We start from the raw sequence: 27,271 nt of genomic DNA, 5'->3' as shown, positions 1-27,271 counted from the left end.
CCCATCAAACTCTCTCCATCTCGCTTTAGTCCTCTGCTTCATCTTCTCTACTAGCTGCATGCTGATCTCTGTGCACGCCTTCTCCTTCTTTGACTTTCTAACACCTTAATCTCTCAGTGATTCTCTGACCCACGCCTGCTTCAGGTACAGGTTGCTCACAGGCATGAATCTGGGGTCACCAAACTCCTCTCTTTTAATGGGCTGTTTGTGATTCCGAGTGGCCCCAGATCAGTGCCTGTGCAACCTGACGGGCTCCGTTCGTCCCCTCTGTGTGTCCGCAGTCCCAGGAGGGGAGGCGGTCATCAACAGAGGGGTCACAGGGGTCAAAGGGCAAGGTCAGGGGTCACAATGAACAGAGGCCTCACCCCACCGTTCCCCAGAGGAAGGGCTAGAAGGGGCCGGCCCCCATCCCGTGCCTCAATGTCCAGGTGAGTCCTCACTGAGGCTCGCCCTGCACGCAAAGAGACGACAAACTGAACCCACACTTTCTCTAACAGAACTTTACTTTCCTCTTCTCACTAAACTCACACCTGATCTCCTCATGCTGCTGCAGCTGATGATTCCTTCAGTTCTGATTATAGAGTGGTGCAGTGACGAGTCCTAAGACCCGGAAGTGAGTTAGCATTTCATCACTACCGGTTCCCTCGTCTCAGAGCCAATGGGATTTCTCCATAGGATTTAGGAAAATAGCTCCAAATAAGGTCTGTGGTTGACACAAATTGAAGAGACAGATCACGTTTTGTTCTACGACATTAAATACATCAGCAGTGACCCCACTGGTGATTCTTGAAGAGTTTACGTGTCTGAAAAACGATGGTTGTTACCAAGTGGCTGAATAGGACTACAGAAGTTGTCGAGGCCGTTGTACGTCATTACACTGAACACGTAAACACTCCTGCTAAGTTTGTTTGCCCGTGTTCTGCTTGAAAGCAAGTACCTGCAGGTCTTGCAAACCGTTAAAATAAAAGCTTCAACTTGTACAATTCTGAATCTGTATTTTTGAATATCGATCTCAAGTCGGCGTGACGTTGAAGTCGTGCGACCCTGCTGTAGTTTGTTTATAGCATAACGTTAGCATTTTGCTTCTGGCGATTAGATTTATGATTAGAAAACTATAAAAGTAGGATAGACATGTGGAGATTATCCGGCTGAACAAAACGTGCATTGATCAAACAGGTTCGTTTTCCACAGACCTTATTTTGAGCTATTTTCCAAAATCCTACGGAGAAATCCCGTTGCTTTTTTGTCGAGGGAACCCGAGCGCAGCTTACCTCCGGGTAAATACGTCATCCCTGCACCACTCTATTATGTTGATCAGTTTATAAAGAAGTCATGGTTGATAAAAGTAGCTTTAAATATGTTTTAGTACATAATTCAGCCTTTCAAAAAGTTAATTAAAATATCCTGAAATACTATGGGTTAGACATTACCTACATACTAGTATACTATAGTATACTTTTATTCTAGAGGCAAAATATGTCTTTCTTTCTTTGTTGGTAGAAGTACTCAGATCCTTTACTTAAGTAAAGGTATAAATACTCTGTTCTTAAAGCAATCCACTACAAGTGAAAGTCCTGATTTCTAAAATGTTACTTAGTGAAAGTACAAAAGTAATGGCATCAAAATATACTACAGAAAGAAAAAATACTCATTCAAAATTCAAATATGAGCCTGAAAATGAGCATGATAAGGCCCCTTTAAGCACTCTATAACATAGGCTGTTAATCCAGAGCTATTCTAGTTATGGAACTACTTGTGCCTCATCTTGGGTTATATTGTATACAGATAGGCATTGAGGAGGAAGTGACTTGTTAAACAGGAAGCTTTGAATCACCCTGTCCTGCTGTCTGACTAACTCTGTTTGGCTCTAAGGGGGGGTGCTGTCGGCTCCCCGCAGAGGCTCGGGGCTCACGGCCAGGCTCATTCCTCCTCAGAGGAGGAGCCCTACACCCGCATGCTCCCCCCGCGCCTCCCCGCCAGCCCCGCAGACCCGGAGCTCCACAGCCGCTCCGACTCCCTCAGGTCGTCCCCGGAGGAGGCCCACTCGGCAGGGAGCAGCTTTGTGGGGCTGCGGGTGATGGCCAAGTGGTCGTCCAACGGATACTTCTACTCAGGCCTCATCATCAAAGACTCTGGAGAGGGCAGCTTCCGCCTGCGCTTCGACGACGGCTACGAGTGTGAGGTGGCAGGGAGGGACATCCTGCTGTGTGACCCCATCCCCCTGGAGACGGAGGTCACCGCCCTGCTGGAGGACGAGTACTTCAGCATAGGTGGGGAGGAGTTTAATAATGACATGAACTAACACTTTACCTTTCAGATATTTTAGATCATTGGATGAGCCAATTCTATAACGGGTTATTATTGAATTTCTAGAAACATTCAAGAATCAAAGACATTTTAAAGCTTTGTCAATTTGGCAATGATAATCTTGAGGCTCCTCTTATGATGCAACATACAATATACTTGATGAAAAACTAACACATAAAAAGGTTTGTGTTGAACCTTAAACCCAAAAGCACTGTTAACACTGCTGTCTTTTGTGCAGGCATTGTGCGGGGCCATAAGACCGAGGGGCCAGACCTGTTCTACAGCGTGGAGAAGGACGGTCAGAGGCAGTGGCACAACAGGACCTCCGTCATCCTGTCTCTGGAGCAGGGCAACAAGCTGAGGGAGCAGCACAGCCTGGGGCCCTACGAGCCTTCCACCCCGCTGACCAAGGCCTCCGACATCAGCCTGGGTGAGACCCCCGCTGCACATGCACAGATGCCTTCGTTCATTTTTTATTTAGGTTCAATGAAAAGCATTTTCTTAGCACCTAATTGGATTTTGGATTGGATTGGATTTTTTACCAATCGTGATAACATCGTCCTCGGGCAAATAATGAACTGAGATTTGGGAACACGGTGAAAATCACTGAAAAGAAGTCTGTCAAAGCTCCAGTGGGAAAGTTCCTACACAAATAACCCCCCCCCCCCCCCCCCCCCCCCCCCCCCCCCCCCCCCCCCCCCCCCCCCCCCGCACCACTCTATATTAAGGATAACCTCATTTAACAGTGCTCTCAAAACAAACCCTTAACCAAACTCAGTTACTGTACACCACATTATCTGGTGTCCTATGCTGAACTGAGTACATTTACTAAGGTATTGTACTTAAGTACTTTCGTGACATATTTGTACTTTATTAGTATTTTCATTTAATGCTACTTTATACTTCTACTCCACTTCATTTCAGAGGCTTATGTCATCCGTTTTACTCCACTTCTTTTGTTTTAACACTCACAGTTACTAGTTACTTTGTACATAAAAACAATGGTATATTGCAGTACTTTACTACTAATCTACACATGAATTAATTGTGTAGATCAATTGGGACCTTAATTTGGTCCAAATTGCCGAGCTACAATTAAAAAATGCTCTTATAAGAACAGGATAATGTAGTAACCAAGATATTCTGAAATGGGACATTGTGCAGATTGAGTACTTTTACCTTAGATGCTAATACTTTTGTACTTTTACTTAAGTAACATTTTGAACACTTTTACTTGTAATGGAGTACTTATACATGTGTGACCAGCTCATGTGTGTCCTGATAGGGAACATGTTTGATTGACTGGTTAAGGTTAAATTGCCGGTGTGCTCTGTTCTCCATGTTGGCCCCTGAATGAAGCGTGGTGTTGATGTGCTCCGTAGATAACCTGATGGAGGGGAAGAGGCGGCGCAGAGCGGGCTCCGAGGACCACAGCACCCCCAACCGCAGCCCCCGCACCCCGGCCCCTCTGGGAAGAGGAAGCTGATGACCTCCGAGGGCATCAGGTCGGCGGCTAAGAGGGGCCGCAGGGGTGCCGGAGCCAGAGCTGGTACGGGGGCCCATTCACCATAACCATAGACTGAACGGGGGGGGGGGGGGGGGGGGGGGGGTGGTATTCTTTATGTTTTTTAACATGTGGATTTCAGTGTTTTTATGATATCTATCGGACCGCTTACATCAACGTTTTAGATTTTTTAAATAATGTGTTATTCTAGTCAGATTTTATATTGTGTCTGTTTGCATATTTGAAGTGTAATTGCAGTTTTTAAATGTTTTAGACGTATTTTAACGATTATAGCATTTTTTTTTGTTATTGTACTTAATGAAATGTGAAGCCTTTGGCCACTTTTTAACCTTTTATCTATCTGAATGAACTTCTGAGAATGTTATTACAGTTAATGATCCTGGTCAGCTCTTAGATGTTCTTGTGTATGGGGTCAGTAATGTGTGATTTCTGTACTGAGCCAAGCTGAGACTCTCAGGGCAGTCCGTGTCGCCCTCTGCTGTCCGCTGCCCGCTGCTGAGAGCCGCCTGGTAATAATAACATGCAGCAGTGTTACGATGGGTTTGGTTCACGGTGGAGGGAGACAAAGGGTGCATCTCTTTAACATTACATGTTACTTGTTAGACGCTTTTATCCAAAGCGACTTACATACTCAATACTGTGGGCAATCCCCTTTAAAAGTCACAGGTGTTTTTTAACAAAACCAGGTTATATATTTCAGGCTGAACAATTCAGTTCAGCCAATTTATGGGAAAAAATCGTTTTATGCAGTGATGCAGATAAGCGTTGCCTGGATCAGCTCTGATTTGCAGCAACAGCAACATATTTTTTGTGGAAATCTGAAATAATTAGCAGTTAAAAATGAAACAATCTGCAGGGCCAGATGTTACTAGAGGTAAGGGAGAATGTTTTTTAAGAAGACATTTGAGAGTCACAACATTTATTTATTTTTCTGATACTTTGGCATTTTTCTCCTTCCTCGTCTGAAACGTGTGTTTCCTCTCCAGCTCAGCGGGTGGGGGTGTGTAACACCTCCGGCAGCGGCACAGATCTCCCCGGTCAGGCTGATGACGTGGCTGATACTCACGGCCCCCTGCCCAAGAACACCACCCTCTTTATGGGTTTCGCCTTCATGCTGACCGCCTCGTCCGAGATCGACCGGCTGACCAACAAGAGCGCCAGCGACAATGAGGACGGTGAGGCAGGACGATCCCGTATCATCACACAATCCAACTGCAGCGTGTGGAGTGGACTGATGCTTCCCTATCTGTACTGGTTCTTGGTTATCAAAAATTCCCTTTTTCTTTTTAACAGATTACGTGGAGACGGGTCCGTATAACAAAGCTTACACAGAGTCTCAGCTGCAGGCGGGGGGGGGGCTTCGTCCTGCCAGACTTCAATGAAGAACAAGTAAGTGCTCTGAAAACAACTCAACTATCAAACTTCCAACTTCCTGTGAATAAAATAATAAAAACTGATGGCCTAAAAAATGTGTAAGAATTTTATAGCCATAAATTATTATTTTGCTAAAATTGGTCAGATTTTCTGTCATCTGCAGCTTTGTCTCGAAGAACAAATGGTAGCAGATATTATTCTCTATTTTCCAAATTTCACTCATTATGTGCAAGCACGTGACACACGGTGATACATGTTGTTTTAAGATGATTCATTTCTGGTTATTTTGTGAAACATTGCTCTTCATTTATTTTCTAACAGTCTAATCAATATATGCATTATTCAAATTGTTATACTCTCCACTGATAAAGCTCTGTATACATGTTATTTAAGGTGTGATCTTATGCAATTATATTCTTGAGTACTAAGATGACAGCTCCTGCTAACGTATTTAACACTGTCCATGGTCTCCTTCCTGTCCCCTCTGCAGTGTAAGGCAGCCTATCAGAGCCTGCTGATTGCAGACCAGCACTGCCGCACCAGGAAGTACCTGCTGTGTTTGGCCAGCGGTGTGCCGAGTGTGTCGCACATCTGGGTGAGAGACTGCTGCAAAGAGAACAAGCTGCTCAACTACAGGAACTACCTGCTGCCCGCCGGAGCGGGGCCCGACGAGGCCGTAGTGGAGTGGTGAGGGGATCAGCATGATTTATTCTTTGGGTTACACTAGATCAGGGGTGGCCAACCAGTCAGAGGTTAAGAGCCACATGTTTTCTATGTTACTGCAAGGAGCCACATCAAACACACAGTCACTGATACCGCTTGTTTCAGTTTTTAGTTTTCTGGAGACAAGATTTCAACCACGTCAGTGATGCGTTTTTGTGGCATTGGGATATATTTTTAAAATCCTCTGGAGCAGAGAGAGGAGCTGTGGATTATTGTTATTGATTAATGCATCAGTGTTTCTTAGGGTCAAAAACACTAAACCCACAAATTAAAATGAAAGCGTTTAGTTTATTTAATAAAAGAGCACATGTTCAATGTGAAAAGTGACAGTAGTTATAGATTATTTGCAATTTGATTCTATATATATTTTTAAAAAGTATATATATAACACCTTGAATTTCAGGGGGGGTGCGGGGCTCCGTTGGCGGCTCGCAGTGCCCCTCCAAGACAATGGTAGGGGAAACACTGAATAGTGTTTAATCAACAATAGGTTTCCCCCCCTCAAAGGTGATTGGTTCACTGCATTGCAGGTATTATTGTGATTGGCTGTTGGGCCACATCAAAATTAGATGCGCTGTCATCCTCTCATACTGACTCCTGACACCACACATACACACGTAGGGAGAGCCGGGACGAAAGTAACACGGGACCAAAGTAACGGAGCGATTTTATCCGAGCCCAAACAACTTTGACCGGCCAAATTACGTCAGAATGATCAGCATTCAATACTTAACAGACCTACTAAATATCAGGTTTAACTGTCAGTGTTGTCACGATACCAACATTTTGGTTTCGATACCAAGTCAAGAATTGCGATTCCGATTATTTTTCTTAAAAAACGGGAAACAGTCTTAAATGTAATTATTGTGCTTTATGTCACACCAGAATCATAACCATAACACAAACTTTTAAACAATGAGAACAGTAAATACAATAAATGACAAGAATTCGTATTAAATAACATTAATACATTTCTTACAGACAGGCCTCGTGGTGTCCGTAGGCTTGCCCTCACTGTCAGAGATATAGCTCAAATACTTCCAAATTTCGCTTCTGGCGTCTTTTTTGTCAACAAGCCGAGGCGCAGCGGCAGTTGCACTCCCACTTGCAGCCATGCTTCTCGTTTTCTCACATGCTCTGGCAGCTAGCGCGTGCACGAGAGAGGGGAGGGACTTAGAGCGTGCTTGAGAGGGAGGGACTGCAGGCACGGCTGCAGTGCAGGGAGTGGAAGCAGAGCGCTGAACACACACGGCTCTTATTAAAACAGCGCTTTCTCACCGGTGTACTTTCCCCCGTCATTCTTAAAGTACCGATACTAATGAAACGGAGGAATCGTAACGTTTTTAACGACAGGGTATCGCGGTATACCTTTCAAGTATCGGTACACCGTGCAACACTAGTCAGGAGTCAGTGTCTCTCCCCCCAAACTCACACATATACAATTCGATATGAACTGAAGAGCCGCATGCGGCTCGAGAGCCGCGGGTTGGCCACCCCTGCACTAGATGGATTCAGTAGAAATGATATAGGGTTGTTTAAGCATTCTTGTTACAGAAGGATCTTTTGCTTTCCTCAAAGATGAAAATGATAAAGCTGGAGGTTTAAAGGTCTTCTTGCCTGTTGTTCTATCCGTTACTCAGTTATTACATGATCTATAACCAGTTTAAAAGAATGTTAGCAAGACTTTGATGGACTACATCCTTCATTATCCTACACTGCTCCCCGCGTGCCGCACAAAATGGCAGCCCAGTGCTCCTAACACTAGGATGGGTAAAATGCAGAATGTAAATGTACCCTCTGTGGGACGATTAAGGGTATGTAAAATAAAGAAAAGAAACATTTGAATGTTTATAATTTAGTTCTAAAAAACTATAATAAACTGCAATAGTGGAGTAAGAAATCCAGATCTTAAGTAAAATAAGCAATACCAGTGTTAAAAGTGCCTACAATCAAACATACATGACCTCAATGACATGCAGCATTGCCAAAGCATTGTTTAAAGAATAAGAATTACAAAAATAAAAATACTCTTAAAGTTAACTTTGTAACGAGTGATTGCTTTGTAATCTGTGTTATATTAAATCTCAGATTGGAATTGTTCTGTTATTTTTTTCTTATCTTTCTTGAAGTTACCTATACTTTTTACAAGAATTTGAAACGTATCTGAAACTATTACATGATGCCAAAAGTGGACTCGAGAACTCTTTTCTCTCCGATCAGGCATCCGCGCTGCAGCCCGTTCAAAGCCCTGCGGGTCCTTCTGGTGTTTGAGAAGCCGGTGGAGCTTTGGGCGCAGCTGATCACCATGGGTGGAGGTTCGTCTGTCCGACACTTCCAGACGGACAAGGACGGCTCAGGTACAGACTCTCAACTTTACATGTGTGTTCATTTAACTTCACACTTTTTCTAACAGTTTGTTCTTCCCTCGCTCTGCAGACATTCCTGCGGGCAAGTACGACCTCGTGGTGTCAGACAGTGCCTGCCCACCATTGGTGGAGAAAAACGTGACATCACAGGAAGTCCCGCTGGTGTCCCCCGAGTGGATCATCCAGAGCGTCATCCGCGGGGAGCGCATGGGTTTCCACAGCAAGCCTCAGTATCACCATGACTACTCTTCCTCTTCCTCCTCCTAATCACATGTTAAATGCCTTGGACCATGATAAATGTTCAGCATTAGATCCATTGCATGCCTCTGCTGTATATAAGTTTCTCCTGTCTGTTTTTATGGGACATTAAAACAGTGACCTTGTGGTTTCATTTTAATCCATTGGAGTTTATTTTCTCTGCAGAAAACGGTACATGGTTTCATATTTACAGTTTATACAAGGATAATGAGCTCAGAGTCAGATCACCCAAAGCACAAACACATTCCCACGATGATATCAGGAAACATTTGATTTTACATTTTACATAATGATGTTTAAAATATGCCAGGGTTATTATAATTTAAGTAATTTGGTTTTAAAGCAGGTTTATATAAGTTTGAACTACAGTCAGTTTTCATGACAATGTGGAAAGTATTCTAAAGGAATCCTTCAACATTTTGGTATATATTATATTTGTATGCTAAATATAAAGCAGGTGATGTAACAATAGCAACTAAGTCGTTTTACTTGAGTAGAATATATAAACAGTTCTTAATCCAGGATTGGATTGTTGAATATAATCAAGTGTTAAACTTAATCACACTAAGCCTATTAGATTATTGTGTTTAATCCACAAAACTCACCAGTTGTCACTGGAACTACTTTCCACCAAAGAAATAGTCCCTCGGAAATCTGTTCACATTGTGCATCTGAAAACAAAACATCTGTCTGCATGGCTAAATATCTTCACAGGTCAGTAAGGAATATATGATTTTATATTTTGGGTGAGCTAACCCTTAAAATACTTTAAACAGGCATTCCATACTAACAGTATTCTGTTCAGGGCAAGTCCAATAGGCAGGACTGATGGGCGATTCTTAACCGTGTGCTCTTCCTAAACACTGAAAAGAAAGACATTTAGAAAATCATTACATTAGTTGTCTCAAGAGAGTTGGGTATGTGTAATATCTGCAGCTGGAAACTAAGTCAAAGTTTAAGCTGAAAAGATAACCCTTCCATATCCTACCTGCCCAGAGTGCCCCCAGCTTGGGTGTAGTATTTGTTGTAGTCCAGTCGCAGCAACAGCTGAGCCAGATCTGAGTTTATCTGATGGTTCCTCACGCTGGAGAGGATTTTAAACAGCAAGGAGGACTGCCGTCTGAAGCCCTGAAATTAAAACATGGCAGTGTTACAGAATATAGCTTTTTATGTTCCAGCATCACACCAATGAGGAGATAGGAGACTGCACCTTGACCAGGATGTCCAGCTGAGCGCTCCCCCTCTCGTCCAGAGACGCCACGCTCTGACTGACCAGCGAGCAGAAGCTCTGGCACAGCTCCAGGATCTCGTTCAGACAGTGGAACACCTGCGGGCACAAGCATGGAAGACTTTATGAAAACACTTAGTCTGAAAAATGTATGTATTTAGGCAGACGGTTAATTTCCAACACAAGTTAGCCATGTTTTTATACCGGCTTCAGCAGGATGAAAGACTGGGCCAGCAGGTTGCTGAGGAAGTGGTCATGGGCCAATCGGATGCTCTCAAAGTCTCGGGTGGAGTTGATGAGCTGCAGCAGCTGAGAGAACTGAGACTCCAGCACGTCCACCTGGAGACAGAAACAAGGAGATGAAGTTACAGAATGTATTCAGCTAATGCAATGCTGCATCAGACGGGCTCACATGCTGCTAACTTAACTTAACATGAAGTGAAGTGACGACTGGGACCAGATGCATACATCAAGAACATGCACAAGAAACATTTTCTTAAGATGAATTAAGATATGCGTATTGCGTACACACTTTAGTTTCATTTTTAAAATAATATGATTTTTACCACAAAGTATAGATTGACTTTTTATAATTTTTGTACAACTTACTTTATGACTTTTTTAAATAATTTTTGACAACATTCTAAAATGACTTTATCATATTTTTAAGAACACTATAATATTATTTTTTTTTTTTTAACATTTTTGACAACATACTATCACTTTTTTTTTACATTTTTTTTTTTCTCCACACAATAGTAAGACTATTTTAATCCTTATTTACGACATGTTTGACTGTTTTATAATTTCTTACGACACACAATAGTAAGACTTTTTTATCATTCTTTTGAAACACCCACCACGTAAAACTGTGACTCTGTATTGCAACCATGCAGTCTGTATTAAAGTTCATGAACCTAAATTATTATATAACTTGAGAAAGGTGATCAAAAATGATACCAGTAATCGTTTTGTAATATAGTTCAGAAGGTGCTTAAAGAATCGTATTGTTTAAAAATAAACTTAGATGTATAGGTAGTCAATATGTCTGCATGTGCCCCTGCTGCCCCTCTCCCAGCGTGGTTACCTGCAGGTAGTACTGCAGGTTGTCGATGAGGAAGGCCATGTGGTTGCGCAGTCTCCACTTCACGGCGGTGGTCTGGTTGGACTTCAGGTGCTTCCTCTGCATCTGGAGGGCCCAGCAGTGCTGCAGCTGAGACTGCACCCTGCGCACACTCAGCAGGTACCTGAACACAACGTTGTACCTGACCCCAGAGAGGAGGAGGGAGAGGGAGTTCACAGGCTGTGCTCTAAACAAACACGTATTCAAATGAATGCTACAGAGTGGAGCTTAATGAGTACACACTTCTCCAAGATAGCGGGGGTGAAGAGGATGTGCAGCGGCCACTGGACCTTGTAGATGAGGCCGAGAGCCGCCCACCCTGTGGGGGGGACCTCCCGGGGGGACGTGTCTTGAGGAGGAGTGGCGCTATCTCTGGGGCCTGTCGCTTCTGAAAAGACAACCAGAATCACCATTCACTAAATGAGTCGGATCACCTCCCACTGTGTGGAGAGAGGCTTCGGTTTGGTTCTCTAATGATTGCAACTGATCTGAAGCTTTTGGTTCATTGAAGACTCATTTCCCTTGAGCTCATGATACAAACAGAGCTGTGCCATCATTCATTTATCTGGCAATTAGGTTTTTACAAGTAACTGATTTAGAGTTTTGTCCATACATACATTACATTCGATTTCCTGAGCCAAATACGACATCTTCATATTCTGTTTGTTTTAAATCCGGCCTACATTCTGAACTGAACAAAACTAAATATCTATATATATATATATATATATATATATATATATATATATATATATATATATATATATCAGCGACGTGCAGGCAGGGGAGGCAGAGCCTCACCTGTCATACTCCAATGTAGCGGAAAAACAACTAAAGAAAAACTAAATAGTAATAATAATAAAATGTCTCCACTGATCTGTGTTGTAAATGTGATTTCTGTATGATTCCAATCGCTTTTTATAGTCAAAATCAGCAAATTTGACGAGCTCCGCTACAACTACGGGTAGCGATGAGAAGTGAGGCAGGGATGAGCTCTGCCTCACGTAAACCCACAGTAACTGGCTGGAGCGCGGGCACTAATGTAGCGCGGGCACTTATTTTGTGAGCGCTCTCCAGCCAGTTACTGTGTGGTAAGGTGCGGCACAGATGAGATCTGAATCACCTCAGAATGCGTCACCTCACAGAAACTGTCTGGAAAGCGGGCCCTAAGCGCATGCCTGCACCATCTCACTGTAGGTCACCAATGTAATGTTTGTAGATCCCTTTATTACATTTATCCTCGCCATCCATAGTCTCTAAATAACTTATTTCACGTATGATATTTAGGCTCGCTGGTCTCATCATACAACGGCAATGAAAAAAGCACCAGGGGAGGCAGCCATAACCTCTGCCGCACTGAAGGGGGCGCACGTGAGCCCACAGGTTCTTGTTGCTACTGTTATTCTACGCAGAGACGGTAGACGCAACAAACTAGACTTTTGAAACTAGAGGAAGATAAGGAGGACTTTTACAAAAATGTAATGGAGATTGTTGTCCAGAAGGAAAGCATGGACTTCATCTTCAAGTCAAGGTAAGACCCCAATTGGTAATGAAAATGGGATCTTACTAAGAAAGAACAATCCAATATTTAGATGTTGGGTATCCTTTTGTTGAACAGTCTGTTTAAAATGCATTGAAGCATCAGACTAAAAAAGCTTTTGAAAATAACCGAATATTTCGATTAAGGTCAAAATATAATATTTGTAAATCTGACTCTGAAAGAGTCAGTGCCTCACCAGCCATGAACCTCACCGCACGTCACTGATATATATAGATATATATATATATATATATATATAGAGAAGCAGAAAACCAAAGAGAAGCAGAAAATCATCAAATTTGAGAAATGGAAGATGTGATGCATTTTTGCTTAGAAAATAAGTGAAATGATTGAAATAGTTGCTGGTTAAATGTATTTCAATTGACTCTTAATTCTGCTTCAGTTTGAGGATAACACCACTGGATGGCGCTAAACACTTAATGAAGAAGAGCATGGTCCTAAAGTCAAATGAATACAGTAGTTCATTCAGCAGCGCACCTTTGCTGTCCTTGCCCTGGTAGTCCACGGTGAGGTGCAGCAGCGGCAGCAGGTTGTCGTCGTCCAGCAGCACCTTGTGAGCCGCCTGCTGGAAAGCCACGTTTACATCTGTGGAGCAGAACACACAAAGCCTCAAAATGTACACAGTTTTTCTTCTGACAACTGATATCAGAATAAGTTCTGAATAGGACACAAAATCATTTGAATAAAAAAAAAAAAAGCTCTCTGCTTTTACTGATTTCTAAACATTTCATCAGTCGTGCACGTAAACCTGTAGATTTGCAACACTGATCTGAAAACATATTAAAAGGAAGCATCACTTGATACATTTTAAACTATGTTAATTCTCCAAGTTACATAACATCAGTCATTATATATAGTATACCCAAACAACAATCTCTAAATCCCAAATGGGGTAAATAATACCCCAATGCTGCTTATTTAAGTAGTTTGACGCAACTGCCTCCGTCCTTATTACCTAACTATATTATAATACATTCATTTCCCGATATGTGACATTATGACGTTGGATGGATACACTTAAACAGTTTTATCTATAAATATCTGTGGTTGTTGCAGGTGTAAATGTATTGTTCTAGTCTGCGTGTCAGATTACCGTGCTCAGTGACGGCTGTGGGGGGGGTCTTCAGCATGTGCTGCGCCAGGTCGATGAACACCTGGTAGAGCTCGCCACGACCCAGCAGGTAGAAGTCTTTTATAATCTGCAAGAGAAAACAAAAGTTACCATCGTTGATTCATCTCTGATTTAGAATTCAGAAAGACTGAGATCCATACGGACCTTGAGCTGTTCGAGCAGGTCCGACTCCTCCACCATCAGCGTCCAGAGGTGCTGGGACAGGGAGAGAGGAATTCATCTCGTCACATTGAGAGTGGGGGCTTTTTGGAGTGTTATCAAGTTAAAAGCTGAGTTTATGCTAGCCGGTATTTACTGAACTTTGACTGGAAAGATCTGTTGAAATACCACAAATGTAACTCATGATGACATGTTGACAAAATCCCCAACAAGCACAATTTGAACGGTATTAAAACAAATGAGTCAGCACTCTATGAGCCACACAGGCCTACATGTACTTTGATTTGTTGAATGTATTGTTTCACAAAAATATGAGAAAATGATATGAAGGCCTAGAGAAATGCTTTGTGTTAAGAGGTACGGCGTGGGCTTTCATTTCTACTGTTAAATAATACATTCATCTTGATGATGTCATTCTTTATATTGCCTTCCTATTCATTGTTTTTAAGCTCCAAAATAAACACAGATCATGTTGTCCGGGGTATTTAAATCTTTAGACACGATGACCAGCATAACAGAAACACTGGTTAAAGAATTAGATGAATCATTTGTGTGTGAGCTCACCTCTGCTACTGTGCTCCTGATGTGATCGATCAGATTTTCAAAATCCACCAGGCTGAACAGAGGCTGCTGTTTGAGTCTGTGCAGCCCGGCAGCAAACAAGTCCTCCTGGTGCTTCAGTATGGAGCCTGAAATACACAAAACAATATTGAGTTGTATTGTCTTTGTGATATACTGTAAAGACAAAAAAGTGACTTTGCTAAAGTACAAGATGTCACTTGGATCACAGCAAAATACACTACCGGCTCTCGAGGGGCTGTGGCTGTGGTTGTGGTTTTCAAACATCTGGACGGACTCTCCAACGAAGAGGATCTTCTCAGCCACTCTGATGGGGATGTAGGACGGCAGCATCTCTGTCCGCAGGGAGAACTGCTGCAGGGACGGAGCCAGCATGTTCTCCTCCTCGATCAGCCTCTGCCCCCCCCCCACACAGAAGCACAGAGTCAGGAGTCTGTTTGAAACACATACTGATGATAGGTGTGATCTTGTGTGTCTGGTTGTAGTTCTCACCAGGTCCTGTAGTTCTCGCAGCTGTTTCCCACTCAGGCCCCCCAGCCCCAGGTCCTCCTCCTCCTCCTCCTGGTTGGCAGCAGCCCCCCCTGCACTGGGCCCCTGCTTCACAAAGAACTCCTCGCTCTGGTCCAGCAGCAAACCGTGCAGCATCCACGCTGCCAGCTGCTTGTACATCACCCCGTGGCACACAGCAAGAATCCTGCCCCATGTAAAAACTCATGTTTTAGGTTTCAGAAAAGCAGAAATAAAATCATGACACACTTTACTTTTGAAATCTTGACACCCCACTATTTAAGCTTCTTCCAGTTATCACCTTGGTTATATGTCTCTGCCAACCCACCACGCACTAAATCATCATCTAAAATAATTATCCATTTCAACAGGGTTATTTAGTGTCTTTATATCACTTACACTCATCACCAGGGCTCAACCAGGCATCAGCTTTTGGTTTCCAAAACTGAAAATACGGTTGCCATTTTTAGTCACCTTATATTTTAAATAATTAAGATACTATACAGCTATACATCACCTTAATAATGAAAATGTGACACAAAAGAATGTTCAAATGCTTTACAATAAGTAATTAACACAATTATTTGAAACTAAAGTGGTAGTAAACTTGTCCACCCTCAATTGCTGGTATACTAAATACCAGTAGTGCAGCTGTTGTCATGTTCTTCACAGATCCCTCACAAATGAATTGAGCAAGTCACTAGTTTCTTGGTCATCCGTTGTCTCCCTTTCAAATGTGGGTTTCCTTGACCTTTGTGCGGACCCCCACCATAGAGCCGTGGGCCCTTCAGCATTGAAGTCTTGATTGGCCAGACTATTACATTTCTAATGTTAAATAAATGAAAACCATTGACAGTTAAGAATTAGATATTAATTATTAATGACCTTTAATATGTCTAACTATATTTAAAATGTGTTACCTTTTTATAAAAGTGATTATATTTGTATGCCAATATTTTCCTATGGTAAAGTTTCGTTTAGCACTTTTATTTTGGTAGTAATAAGATCGGGACTCTTATTTTGAAGGAACTTTTACCGGAGCAGAATGTACATATATATTTCGCCTCCCAAGACTTTACACATTTCCTCTTTGCTTTCGTTCGGGTTCATCTTGCGCTTTATCAGTTGAATCACTTTGAACATTCGTTTAAGATGTTGACGGGTTGGCTGAACTTTTTACCGCACAGTTAAACAACTTATTTGCTTCGCCATTTTTTGTAAAACAATAACACGGCGCACCGCCCACGCGAATAAACGTGCATCGCTTTCTGGCTCCGTAATGCACGTGCAACTTAAGTATCAGGTTCCGACTGGTCACAACAATAATTAAATATCACTCTTAATACAACAAATATTTAACATTTATCTATTTTTGGGTGCACATTTAGCTGTTTGCTGTCCTTATTTCTTTATGTTAAAAACTGGCCAAGAAGTGGTTGACATTTTTTCTGAATGGTTGCCAATGGCAACCTGGCAACCGTTACTGTCGAGCCCTGATCACTAATACAAGTATTTCTTTATATGCTACTAAAAGAAGCCATAAAATATCATTCGAATAGTAATAGTACAGTATTTCCTTAAAATGTAAATAAATTAAATAAAAATGTAAATAAATTAAATATTTAAAGTATGCCATTTTAAAGTTATAGTACGTCATATGACTTGTAATTAAAAAGGTCCTAGTATTACAAAGTAGTAAGAATTGAATGATAGCATGTCTTGAAAACCTAATTTAAAAGTCATAGTATAGTATGCAATAGAAATTGAGAAAACGGATTTAACAGTAATAGTATAAAAAGGAACATGAGGTATATAAATGACCCTTCCCCTAGCTTTCAAACATGAATGAAAGTGTGTCTTAAGGTAGTCTGACTTACTTTTCTAGGGCCATGCGTACAGGAGGGAGCCCCCCACAGCTGTGCTTGTACACCGTCTCCAGGATCTGACAGCCGTGGATCTAAAGTGACGCACCAAAGTCAAAGAGAACAGAGCATAGCTGTATATGTTAATATAGATAAGTCAAGTGTTCTTTTCATTTGAGAAACTCCCCTTAGTGCCGTCCCAGTTTAAACATCATGTTTCTATCAGTCTCTTTGTTCATTTAGTCTAAAGAAAATGTACAGAGACATGAGCTGCACCGTAAAACAATAGTAGTTTTTCAAATTGTTCAGCAAGTTTGGCCAATTTCTGAAATGTTGGGCAAAATAAGATGTGATCAAATCAGTGCTAGTGTGCATCAAGACCACTGGTCTGTAGTTCAACCAGGGCTGTGTTGGTAACACACAAACCCAACATCTTTGTTAAGTTAATATTCTTTATTCTTTGCGGTTATGGTGAAGTGGAGGCCTGTCCTAACCTTTTTCAGTTGAGCAATTTGGCCCCTTTTCATCATGGGCATGCACTTTACGCTGCCCTGAGTTCACATTTCCTGATAAAATGCTTTTATAAAACAACACTTACCTTCTGTGATTTTATAGTCTCCACCACCACCATCACAGAGGGAAACAACAACTGGAACTTTAAGAAAGTAGAGTGTTAGACAAACATATGTTGAATGTGGAATTTAGTATATTTGTAATGAAAAAAAAAGACCGTTTTAAAGTGTATTTATGCTTTACCTGATCGAGCTTGTAATTCACATGAGATATTGTCAGATGTGGATCTCCAAGGAACTGAAACACATACACAGGTCGAATGAGCATCACGTCACATGCTCCAACATGTGTTCTTGTTGCTGTGTGTCATCATTTTACCTCCTGCTCGAGGTCCAGCAGGGCCTGTCTGTACGGCTGCAGGATGGAGTCCAGCCCCGTACAGAAAGCCCGCAAGTAAATGCCATGAAGTCCCGTCTGGTTGGGCTGGTTCGTGTGATGTTCCTAAAGAAAGAAATGTTGAGAAAAACCCATTAGATTTTTAAAACATTTTAAAAGAGAAAGACAGGTTAGATAGGGAGGGCTTAGGGACTCTTTCACAAACTGAACGTTTAGCTTTAGCAAGCTAACTATCTTAAATGTTGTACCTGTTGATGCACATGGCCGGTATGTAGTTCTATGAACTCTGTGAAGCGTATGTAATCTGAGCCCAGTTTAGAGAGCCGGTTGAGGACACTGGTCTCACTGGGGTGAAGGAAGGGCAGGTCCTGGGACACCTGTGGGTGGAACAAAGGGGTTCATGTCCAAAAATAAACATTGTGAGCCTCTAATACAGTTACAGTGATGCACAATGCCGAACACCTTTTCTCTACATATAGACCTGTTTAACCCTGAAGCATGCCATTTTTACAGTGCTGCATAAACGAGGCTTGCATGCTTGAACCTGGTTCTGAATAGATATATCCACATTCCTTTTCTTTATAAGAAAGATTAGCTCGTTGTGCTATCTATCTATCTATCCATCTATACAGTGTGGCATGACAGTGCAGAGGTTAGCACTGTTATCTCACTGTCTGTGTAAAGTTGGCATGTTCTCTCAGTTTTGCTTCCCTCCCTCAGTCCGTAAAATAAAGGTTAGATTAACTTTGCTATACATATATATATACACACACATATATATATATATATACGTAGGGTACGACAGGATAAGATACAACTGTATTCAACACAGGATACATGTTCAGCAATTGCAGTAAGAAGTAATATACAGTGAACATATATAGAATTCCAAATAAACTGGTCAGTGGTACTGTGTAAATCCACAACAGAGCAGATAAGTAGGCTATACTTGTGCTTTCAGCAAAGTAGATGTACAGCTAGCTAGCATGTAAATGGTATATCAGAAGCGCTGTTTTGATAAAGAGCTGCATGTTTCCGTGTTTTAGTTTTACCTGCAAACCCGTTCGTTTGTTCCATGTGAAAATGGTCCCCGGGTACCCACTCAACGCCAGCAACAGCTCGTGAATCATGTTAATTCACCTTTAATTGATAAACGTAGAACATGCAGCAGTGAGCATCTCATCCAAAACAAACCGCCGCCCGAGCTGTCTGTCGCAGGTTGGCTACGTTACGACGCAAAGCATCATGGGACACGGGCTGGTTGCTAGCCAACAGAGGTAACTACAGTACGTACTTTCTCTTTCGCTCACCTTTTAATTTAATTTCAAAATCTATCAAAAGTTATCTATTAATAGTTGTTATCGTACTATGAGACGTTAACCATGTTAGCAATTGTAACAAACGTTAGCACCTGTAGCTAGCACTGCGCTTCTGGGTAATGAAGTTCCTCTAGCTAAAGAAATTCAGCGTGGTAGTCAATCTTGCGTCATCAGTCGGTCATGTAGGAAGCTAGCAGCACATCACAACGGAGAGAGCTTGGTATGTCGTAGTTACAGGTTAAATTAGTACTTCATACAGGGTGTAGAGAAGATATGGATAGCACGTCATTTGAATATTGTTAAGGTTGATACAATGTTGTAATTATCAACGTGGCTTCTGTAAGAGCTATTTTTACTTGGCTAATACAGCCTTTTGGCTTTGTTGCTAAAGTCGGTTTGTCAGTCGCACTCTGTAAAACATCAACTGGTTAGCTTAATGTGGCTAATAACGTTGCCTGGCAAGTTAGCAACTAAACACAAGCTGTATGCGTTCTAAAAACTATTAGGTACATCAATATAACAAGTCTTCTAAAAACGGGTTTAACTTGTTAGCCTCTCACGCTAGCAGTACTGACTTAGATGCCATACAAATAATTGAACAAGTGTTTGTTATTGCAGGGATGGCGGGGGAGAAGAGCGAAGAGGACACCGTTTCAGAGTACCTGGGCCAGAACCCCGAGCTGGCCCAATGGGTCGACACTTTCAGGAGCTACTCCGAGAGCAACAAACAGTGGGTAGCTCGTAGAGAGTTCTTACTTAGAAACATGGAGGCTTTCCCCACATTGGAACACGGAGTCCCCAGCAGCAGTCTGGACAGGCTGCTCTCTCTGTCCATGGTCTGGGCCAACAACGTTTTCCTGGGCTGCTGGTAAGAAGAGAGCAGAGCTATCATTTCTGGAAATCAAAGAAAGAGGCACACAGATGATGATTTGTTCTTTTTATTCCTCAGCTATCCGCAGGCAGTAATGGACAAGATCAAGGAGATGGGTGATGGGATAGTTGTCCAAGATGCCCCAGTTCATAAAACGACAAAAGATGGAATCCAGGGCAGAGGAAAGCGGAGTGCCACAACTGGTAATGCAATACACACTTTTAGTAAAGCAGACTACTGTTTACTTAGCAGTTACAGTGAATGATGAGGCTGAAATCCTTTTATTTAACCAGGAATAACTCGGGTGGTAACAGATTTTGACACATTATTTTGACAGTTTAGCTCGTTAGGAATACAAAGTGAGAGTTAAATAGCTTCATCTTAATGTATTTCTGATATTTGTATACATGGGTAGTCAAAAATAGTAGTAGCAGTTCCTATGGGCTCAGAACAGTCTCATAATACACACATGCACACAGAAGGATTCACACTTGTATTTCCGGATCCACACTTGTGTTTTTCAATGCACACACAAATGTGTTCCGTTTCATTTACATGTAAATAAAATCCAAATACAGAAAAAAGTTTTACATATGTATTTTTGATCCACACATATTTGTTTTCCGTTTAAAACCTCTGAACCTGCAAACACAAACCGCTTTCTGTGCACGGATCGCTGTGCATTCGTGCGTGGGTTTTTTGAGACTCCCCTGACGGTCACCCGATTTGTACTTGTAATTTTTTCTATCTATAGCCAATCAGATGTCTCCTTCATTCTAAGCCAATCACATGAGCGCGTCCCCACGAGGGTATGATTTATTGCGTTCATGACACTTCATATACGCATTTTGCGCAGTCCGGAGCAGGGTTTCCGCAGACAGAATTTATTTTACCGGACAAATTTTAAACTTACCGGTCATGTTTCAAGAAGAAGAAGAAGAAGAATTGTGTCGCAGAGTTTCCGTTAGCAGGTAATTAACGGACTATGACCGGATATGGCTAATAACACGGGAGTAACGGATCCTCTCTTTTCCTCTCTCCCTCTCTCCTGACAGCCCGTCAGTTTCTCATGCAGCTAGTTAAAACTTCATTCGCGTTTATGTCCATATCAATCAGATCCAGCTCTCCTGATCGGCCTTTATAGAGACCACCGATCAAACTATTAAGAGTGAATATCGGCCGATAATCACCGGCGGGGCTCCCCCGTTGACAGGTCACTGTCTTGCACTGGCTTCGTAGTGCACTGATCGATTAGGCTAAGCTAACCTGTAGCTGCTCCCTCCACACTCACAACAACTTCATACAGACATAAATAAAGCAGCTATATTCGCCATATATAGACATTTTTGAGATGCACCATCTCGTTTTCAAGGGGGTCCCGACAATAGCAACAACTTACAGACATACATAAACAAAAAGCAAAACATGACACACAAGACAAACCACATACGTGTTAAGTAAAATTCAAGCAATGCACACAATCATTACAATTTGAGACAGTCGAGCAAATCAGTTTCATCAATATCAGTTAATAACAAGTACAGACCAGTTGAAAGTTAGATAATAATGCATGTTTAAATAAACCCAATGATGCAAGAGATCTAATAGCAGCAGGTAAAGTATTCCAGTCAGTTGGGGCTTTGAAAATGAACGCTCTTCTGCCAATCAATTTTTTTGCAGAGGGGACAGAGAAATAAATCTGAACAGAATGTCTAACTTGATGATTTGGTGAGTAAGGTACAAAATACTGCTTTAAATAAGGGGGATAGTTAAGATAAATGCATTTAAATATCAGCTGAAGCCAATGCGTGTGTCTTCTTACATTTAAAGAAGACCATTTAAGTTGGTTATACATTGTGCAGTGATGTGTACGAAAAGGACAACCAAGAACAAATCTGCATAGTCTGTTGTAGGCTATGTTGAGTGGAGCAAGATCTGATTTATGTGCATTTTGGTAGACAACATCACAATAGTCCATAATCGGAAGAATAAGTTGAGAAGCAATTCTCTTTCGGACACTGAGCGTAAAACAATTGCGAGAGCGGTGTAAAACACCGATTCCGTAATTGACTTTTTGTATTACATGCTTTATATGTAGTTTAAATGAAAGTTCAGAGTCTAGCCATACACCAAGATATTTAAAGCTATCAACTTTATGCAGAGAAGTGCCATCCTTACATGTTATTACTACATTAGGTTTGGATTTGAGCTTCTGCCTGGTACCAAAGACCATGGTATAAGATTTTGTTTTGTTAAGCAGTAGTTTATTGTGTGATAGCCAGTCCTGTAAGATATTAAAATACGATTGAAGAGAGATCTGAATTTGTGAAAAATCTGATTTGGATGTATATATGACAGTGTCATCAGCATAAAGGTGAGTACAACAATTAATGAGACAAGAAGATAAATCATTTATGTAAATAGAGAACAGAAGTGGGCCCAGAGTTGATCCTTGGGGTACACCATTTTGTTGGATCAACAGGTCAGACTTTTTTCCATTAACAACCACACATTGCTTTCTACTGTGAAGGTACGAGTTAAACCATAACACTGTATTATTAGAAAGGCCAATGCCGTGAAGTTTATCCAATAGCAGATATCGATCAACAAAATCAAAGGCTTTTGTCAAGTCAATAAAAATGGCACCTGTGAGTTCACCATCATCTGCAGCAGAGTACAAGTCATTCATAAATTTAAGTAGGGCAGTTGTTGTGGAGTGATTAGGCCTGAAACCAGATTGAACCGGAGATAAAATATTATAAGTATTGCTATAATGTGACGGTTGATTATAAATTATTTTCTCCAAAACTTTGGAAATAGAGCAGATTATAGCCATACAGGAAATACATATTTAAAACGGTTTTGCCTTCCGTTTTTGTGTACACAAGCATTCATCAATGGTTCGGAAAGTGGCGCTGTACCTTAATAATATAAAGGCTTGTATTTGCGTGCATTTCCTGTTTGGAAAGTGGCAATGTACTGAGAGTGGAGGTGTCCTGAGATTAGCGCCTGCAGGCAGGCTCCATGGACCTGTCAGCTCCGGACTGCGCAAAATGCGTACATGAAGCGCTACGTCATGAACGCAAGAAATCTACCCTCGTGGGGGCGCGCTCATGTGATTGGCTTAGAATTGAGGAGACATCTGATTGGCTATAGATAGAAAAAATTACAAGTACGAATCGGGTGACCGTCAGGGGAGTCTCAAAAAACCCACACACGAATGCACAGCGATCCGTGCACAGAGAGCGGGTTGTGTTTGCAGGTGCAGGGGATTTAAATGGAAAACTAATATGTGTGGATCAAAAATACATATGTAAAACTTTTTTCTGTATTTGGATTTTATTTACATGTATATGAAACGGAACACATTTGTGTGTGCATTGAAAAACACAAGTGTGGATCCGGAAATACAAGTGTGAATCCTTCTGTGTGCATGTGTGTATTATAAGACTGTTCTGAGCCCATAGTTCTCGTCACAATGGAATCTAGCACCACCACAAGGAGTCTCAGCAACGATCAAAAAGGATCAACAAACACCAATTTAAAGCATAAATCCACAACATTTTGACATTGGTGTTTTTTTATTTAAAATATTCTTACAATTGTATAGTTTACGCCTCATGATATATTTAGTTTGATGGATGCATGTACAAAAAATGCATACAATAAATGACAACATCTAATACAAAGTAATAACGTCGATACATTTTGTCGTAGTTGAACATCACTTTGTTGAATTTCTGTTATTTTTATATTTTGTTGCCATTCATGCATTAGTTAAGAGGATTTATTAAAATCCCGTTACCTTGAATAGTCTTTTTAATTGAGGTGTCTACTTGGAAGTTATGGATAAGTTAGATAGTGGGAAGAAATGTGTGCATCCCCAAAAAGTTTCTCTGTCTTTTTATGGACCAACATAGTGTTGATTTCTGTTTCAGTGTAATAACCTACATGCAGGTTTGTTTGTTTCACACCTGAGAAACCTAAGACAGGATAGTTTTTCCTCATTAAATTTGCTTTCTTTGTGCACTCATCAATGTCCTGCCTGTTGTGTCCACCTTTGCAGAGGGTGAATCTGACAGCGGTGGGAAGAGAGCGAAATCCTCGAGGAAATCAGGCCCTCTTCCACAGGCTCCAGCAGAGCACCAGCCCTTCTTCAACCGCCTCTACAAGGCAGTGGCGTGGAAGCTGGTGTCCGCGGGGGGCTTCGGTCCAAACTTGGACCATTTTGAAATACTTCGTAGCTGTGTGGAGTCATGTAAAGAGACCATGGCCTGTGTGTACGTGCCACTGAAGGACATCACTGGCCTCCCTGCAGGGCGCACACAGAAGGAAGGCCATGTGTGTGAGATTCGCTGTCAGACTGTTTACATGGGGACAGGATATGGGCGCGACGAGGCCGCCGCCAAGGCCATGGCTTCCAAAGAGGCCCTAAAAGTCTTTCAGGGGCGCAAGGTGACAGTAAAGATCTGCAGACGGAGGTACAATGGGAAAGATGTGGAGGATTTGGTGTTGTTGGACGAGCAGCCTCGGAGTCCGGGCTTTCCCCCCGCACTCAGCTACCCCTTTCAGGACGAGCAGCTGGAAGAAGGGTCTTCATAGAGCGGAGAATTTGTGAAGTTTGTCGGAAGCATGGGACGTCTACTGAATGGAGCTGCTGAAGGAATCCACGACCGTTTGACTTGGGAAGCATTGAATGACATTCATTTTCCCAATGCATCCACAATACTTTGTCAGACAAAAACCGGGTTACATCACCAAAACACTGTCATACTGTATTGACAACATTTGCAACCGCTGTCAGTTTTATAGACAGTGAACAGTGTAAGAAAGGGCGCGCAATGGAGCATACATGCCATCATTTAAAAGTCAAACAGCCATATTGGCAAAAAGCAGGAGTCAAACTGTTATAGAGTTATAACAAACAAAGGATGCTCTTTAGAATTGTAGGAGAATGTATTGCGTTATTTTGATGTGATCGTCCCATCATAACTTTTCTGGCCTTATTGTTCGAAGTTGCGTGTATATATCTCTTTGTTCACTCCTGTTGTGATAGGTATTGTTCAGGTGATTTGATCCTGGGAAGGCCTTTCTCTTTTCCTTTTTTGGTTTGTTTAGGGCTCCACTGCTCAAAAGTCAAATCGATAACTTCTCTTTTACACTTTTGATTTACTTTGCCAAAGCAAAAAAGACTAAATTGCAGTCACTGTAACCCTTTTTTTTTTAATATGAAGGACTTGTAATTAGTCTTCATAACAGTTTCAAAAATAAGAATAGCTTAATTATATTATTATTTTTTCATTATTTCTCAACCATAAGTGACTGACATCAACATTCTTTTTTCAATTTCACTCATTAACCATTGCCTTTCACGACGTTTTGATTACATTCTCATTCCTAAAGACCCACACTTGAGTTGTTAAAAGGCAGGAAAGTTTCTCGGTAGAGTTATTTGCTGACACCAAAATGTAATTCAAATGTGTCCTACTTGTGTGTTCATGCTGCGTATGTGCTTTCAACGTTATACATATAGGAATTGAATGAATATTTTTTTATTTTCATTGCAGTATGTTTAATGAGAACTTCCTAATTCAGTACCCATTGTACTGTACATAGACGTATTAGAAGCCACCACTTTAATTTTTATTTCATTCATTTTCTTCACTGATTCAAAATACACTGTGACCCACACAATGTTCAAAGTATGGTGGTGTCATAATCAAGAAAATGAATTGAAACACAGTTTGATGCAGTGTATACAGTTGTGATGGGTTTTGGGGTTAAAGTGCTGCTGTGATGTGTGATTTAATTTGTCTGTTGTTTTTTCCAGTTTGAGTTGAAGGTGAACAGGGTTGCAATGATGCGTGAATACCCACACTGTCTCATGTTGCTGTACCAGTGGTCCTGTTTCTATATATTTTTTAAATAAACATAATTTAACCAAGTAAAGTCACTGTCATAACAGAAGCCTTTTAGAAAGTGAATCAATAATACTGAATGATCTGATTTCACATTAGGACATTCTGACAAGTACACTATATAAACACTAGGGGTCACTTATATACCTTTTAGTGCGTTATATCGTTTTATTTGCATGTAAATGGACTGCAAAGGATAAAATCCCAAAGTTACTTTCCCCGCACACTCCCCCCCCCCCCCCCCCCCCCCCCCCCCCCCCCCCCCCCCACCCCGCCTGAATTTCTTTGAGACTCCTTTGTTTACTTCTGTAACATAGTGACATCACTATGTAACACTCACGTTTTTATTAGCGCCCCAACACATCTAGGTGATCTGCTAAGAGGTTGGACATATTTAAGCAGGTTGACCAATCACAACAGAGCCGGCTAGCTAACCAATCGGAGCAGACTGGGCTCTGGTTTCAGACAGAGGGTGAGAAGAGGTGCTGCAGCACAGGCTGTATGAGACAAATTAAGAGCTTTTTGAACATTAGAGCATGGGGACATGTCCCAGTAGAGGCACAGAATACAAATATGAGCCTGAAAAAGAACCATAATAGGTCCTCTTTACAGAAAAAGAATGATTTGAATATAAGTTGAAATGTGACACATACTACATCAACAGGATGACTCAGTTCCTCATTAGCAAGGGTTTATAAGATGTGCACAGTGTCAATCAAATAATTCTGAACTTTCAGTGATTTGTGTGACATTTGTGTTAGTCCTCGCCCACAGTAAAAACTGAGCTACTGTTTATATCCACTGGAAGCCTGCAGCCTCATCTACACAGTTCACCAGACTCTATTCACATGACTGCACCGGGACTCATTTCACTTCATTAGACAATCTGAACCAAGCACTGATATGATCTGTAACCGGGGCTGATGCTTCAAATAAGCTTCTCCTTCAGCTGTGGTGGCAGGTGGACACATCATGTTTGTTTATTTATACTATATGATAATTCTTTCAGTTGGTGTCGGGTCTCACCATAGAGGCAGCAGTGCTTATGTGTGATTCTGAACTCTAAGTGTGAGTGGGAAAGAGGTTTTTCACATCTTTAAGAAAACAAGAAACTGATTAAGTTTGAACTTTAGTTTTTTTTACAATATTGACCACACTATTAATGTATAATTGTGAAAAAGTAGTTTGCCAAAAACTAAACAACTAAAGGCTTCACGGTTGTGGTGCATTTTAAACATTATTTGTCACCTTGTGTTTCCTGTGGCTGTTTTCTTGATTTGGAGCACATTGAACTCTGTCTGTTAGTTCATGGTAGCCTGCTTTGCAGTAATGAATAATATTTTGTAGCAGCTAAATAGCCAATGAATTCAGTTGCCAACCAAGAAGACCGTACTGAAGTTTTTGGTCCATCAAATGTATTAAAGGATGCAAAACAACAATATACGAGCAAGATCATACAAGGTTGACAACAAGGTATAAAATCACCCTCTGTCTCTCCACACAAGCCCAGCACAACAGGTGCACTAAATACCTTAAAACACTCCCATGTA

At 41.5% G+C, this 27,271-nt stretch overlaps 3 protein-coding genes across 6 annotated transcripts in view; 2 read left to right on the top strand and 1 right to left on the bottom strand.

Moving 5' to 3' along the window:
• The window catches only part of tp53bp1 (tumor protein p53 binding protein, 1), a 37,373-nt gene extending 28,681 nt beyond the window's left edge, over window positions 1-8,692 (top strand). The window contains 11 exon segments of the mRNA XM_034197470.1: window positions 282-428; window positions 1,873-2,270; window positions 2,546-2,737; window positions 3,690-3,770; window positions 3,773-3,856; window positions 4,819-5,007; window positions 5,126-5,181; window positions 5,183-5,221; window positions 5,697-5,893; window positions 8,150-8,286; window positions 8,366-8,692. Coding sequence (XP_034053361.1) covers window positions 282-428; window positions 1,873-2,270; window positions 2,546-2,737; window positions 3,690-3,770; window positions 3,773-3,856; window positions 4,819-5,007; window positions 5,126-5,181; window positions 5,183-5,221; window positions 5,697-5,893; window positions 8,150-8,286; window positions 8,366-8,562 — 1,717 coding nt within the window. The 3' untranslated portion in view covers window positions 8,563-8,692.
• tubgcp4 (tubulin, gamma complex associated protein 4) lies at window positions 8,682-19,060 on the bottom strand. The gene is made up of 18 exons (XM_034197471.1): window positions 18,666-19,060; window positions 17,862-17,990; window positions 17,596-17,718; window positions 17,461-17,514; window positions 17,303-17,359; window positions 16,720-16,799; window positions 14,828-15,029; window positions 14,560-14,731; window positions 14,321-14,445; window positions 13,742-13,792; window positions 13,559-13,664; window positions 12,943-13,050; window positions 11,148-11,292; window positions 10,869-11,046; window positions 9,986-10,120; window positions 9,764-9,880; window positions 9,542-9,681; window positions 8,682-9,416 (listed from the first exon to the last, which is right to left on the bottom strand). The coding sequence occupies exons 1-18, from the start codon at window positions 18,741-18,743 to the stop codon at window positions 9,410-9,412; spliced, it is 2,007 nt and encodes a 668-aa protein (XP_034053362.1). The 5' UTR covers window positions 18,744-19,060; the 3' UTR covers window positions 8,682-9,409.
• cdkn2aip (CDKN2A interacting protein) lies at window positions 18,819-25,752 on the top strand. 4 transcript variants are annotated; one of them, XM_034197475.1, is made up of 4 exons: window positions 18,819-18,890; window positions 19,551-19,800; window positions 19,882-20,006; window positions 23,870-25,752. In XM_034197475.1, exons 2-4 carry the CDS (start codon window positions 19,553-19,555, stop codon window positions 24,403-24,405), a joined length of 909 nt encoding a protein of 302 aa, XP_034053366.1. In that variant the 5' UTR covers window positions 18,819-18,890; window positions 19,551-19,552; the 3' UTR covers window positions 24,406-25,752. The 4 variants fall into 4 exon arrangements, with proteins under 4 accessions (XP_034053366.1, XP_034053364.1, XP_034053363.1 ...); XM_034197473.1 differs by having other exon boundaries at window positions 18,867-18,899; XM_034197472.1 differs by lacking the exon at window positions 18,819-18,890 and adding an exon at window positions 18,914-19,152.
• The last annotated feature ends 1,519 nt before the right edge of the window (window positions 25,753-27,271 follow it).

The sequence above is a fragment of the Gymnodraco acuticeps genome, unplaced genomic scaffold (genome assembly GCF_902827175.1).
Source record: "Gymnodraco acuticeps unplaced genomic scaffold, fGymAcu1.1, whole genome shotgun sequence".
NCBI classification, from domain to species: Eukaryota; Metazoa; Chordata; class Actinopteri; order Perciformes; family Bathydraconidae; genus Gymnodraco; species Gymnodraco acuticeps.
This window is presented reverse-complemented; position numbering and strand designations above follow the sequence as displayed.

Excerpts from the sequence above, each read along its gene's own strand:
- tubgcp4 (XM_034197471.1), bottom strand. The coding sequence starts at position 18,743 with ATGATTCACGAGCTGTTGCTGGCGTTGAGTGGGTACCCGGGGACCATT. Across the intron at positions 13,793-14,320 it reads TCAGGAGCACAGTAGCAGAG|CACCTCTGGACGCTGATGGT; the intron begins GTGAGCTCACAC and ends TCCCTGTCCCAG. Across the intron at positions 10,121-10,868 it reads ACCTGCAGTACTACCTGCAG|GTGGACGTGCTGGAGTCTCA; the intron begins GTAACCACGCTG and ends TTCTGTCTCCAG.
- cdkn2aip (XM_034197475.1), top strand. The coding sequence starts at position 19,553 with ATGGCGGGGGAGAAGAGCGAAGAGGACACCGTTTCAGAGTACCTGGGC. Across the intron at positions 19,801-19,881 it reads AACGTTTTCCTGGGCTGCTG|CTATCCGCAGGCAGTAATGG; the intron begins GTAAGAAGAGAG and ends TTTATTCCTCAG. Across the intron at positions 20,007-23,869 it reads AAAGCGGAGTGCCACAACTG|AGGGTGAATCTGACAGCGGT; the intron begins GTAATGCAATAC and ends CCACCTTTGCAG.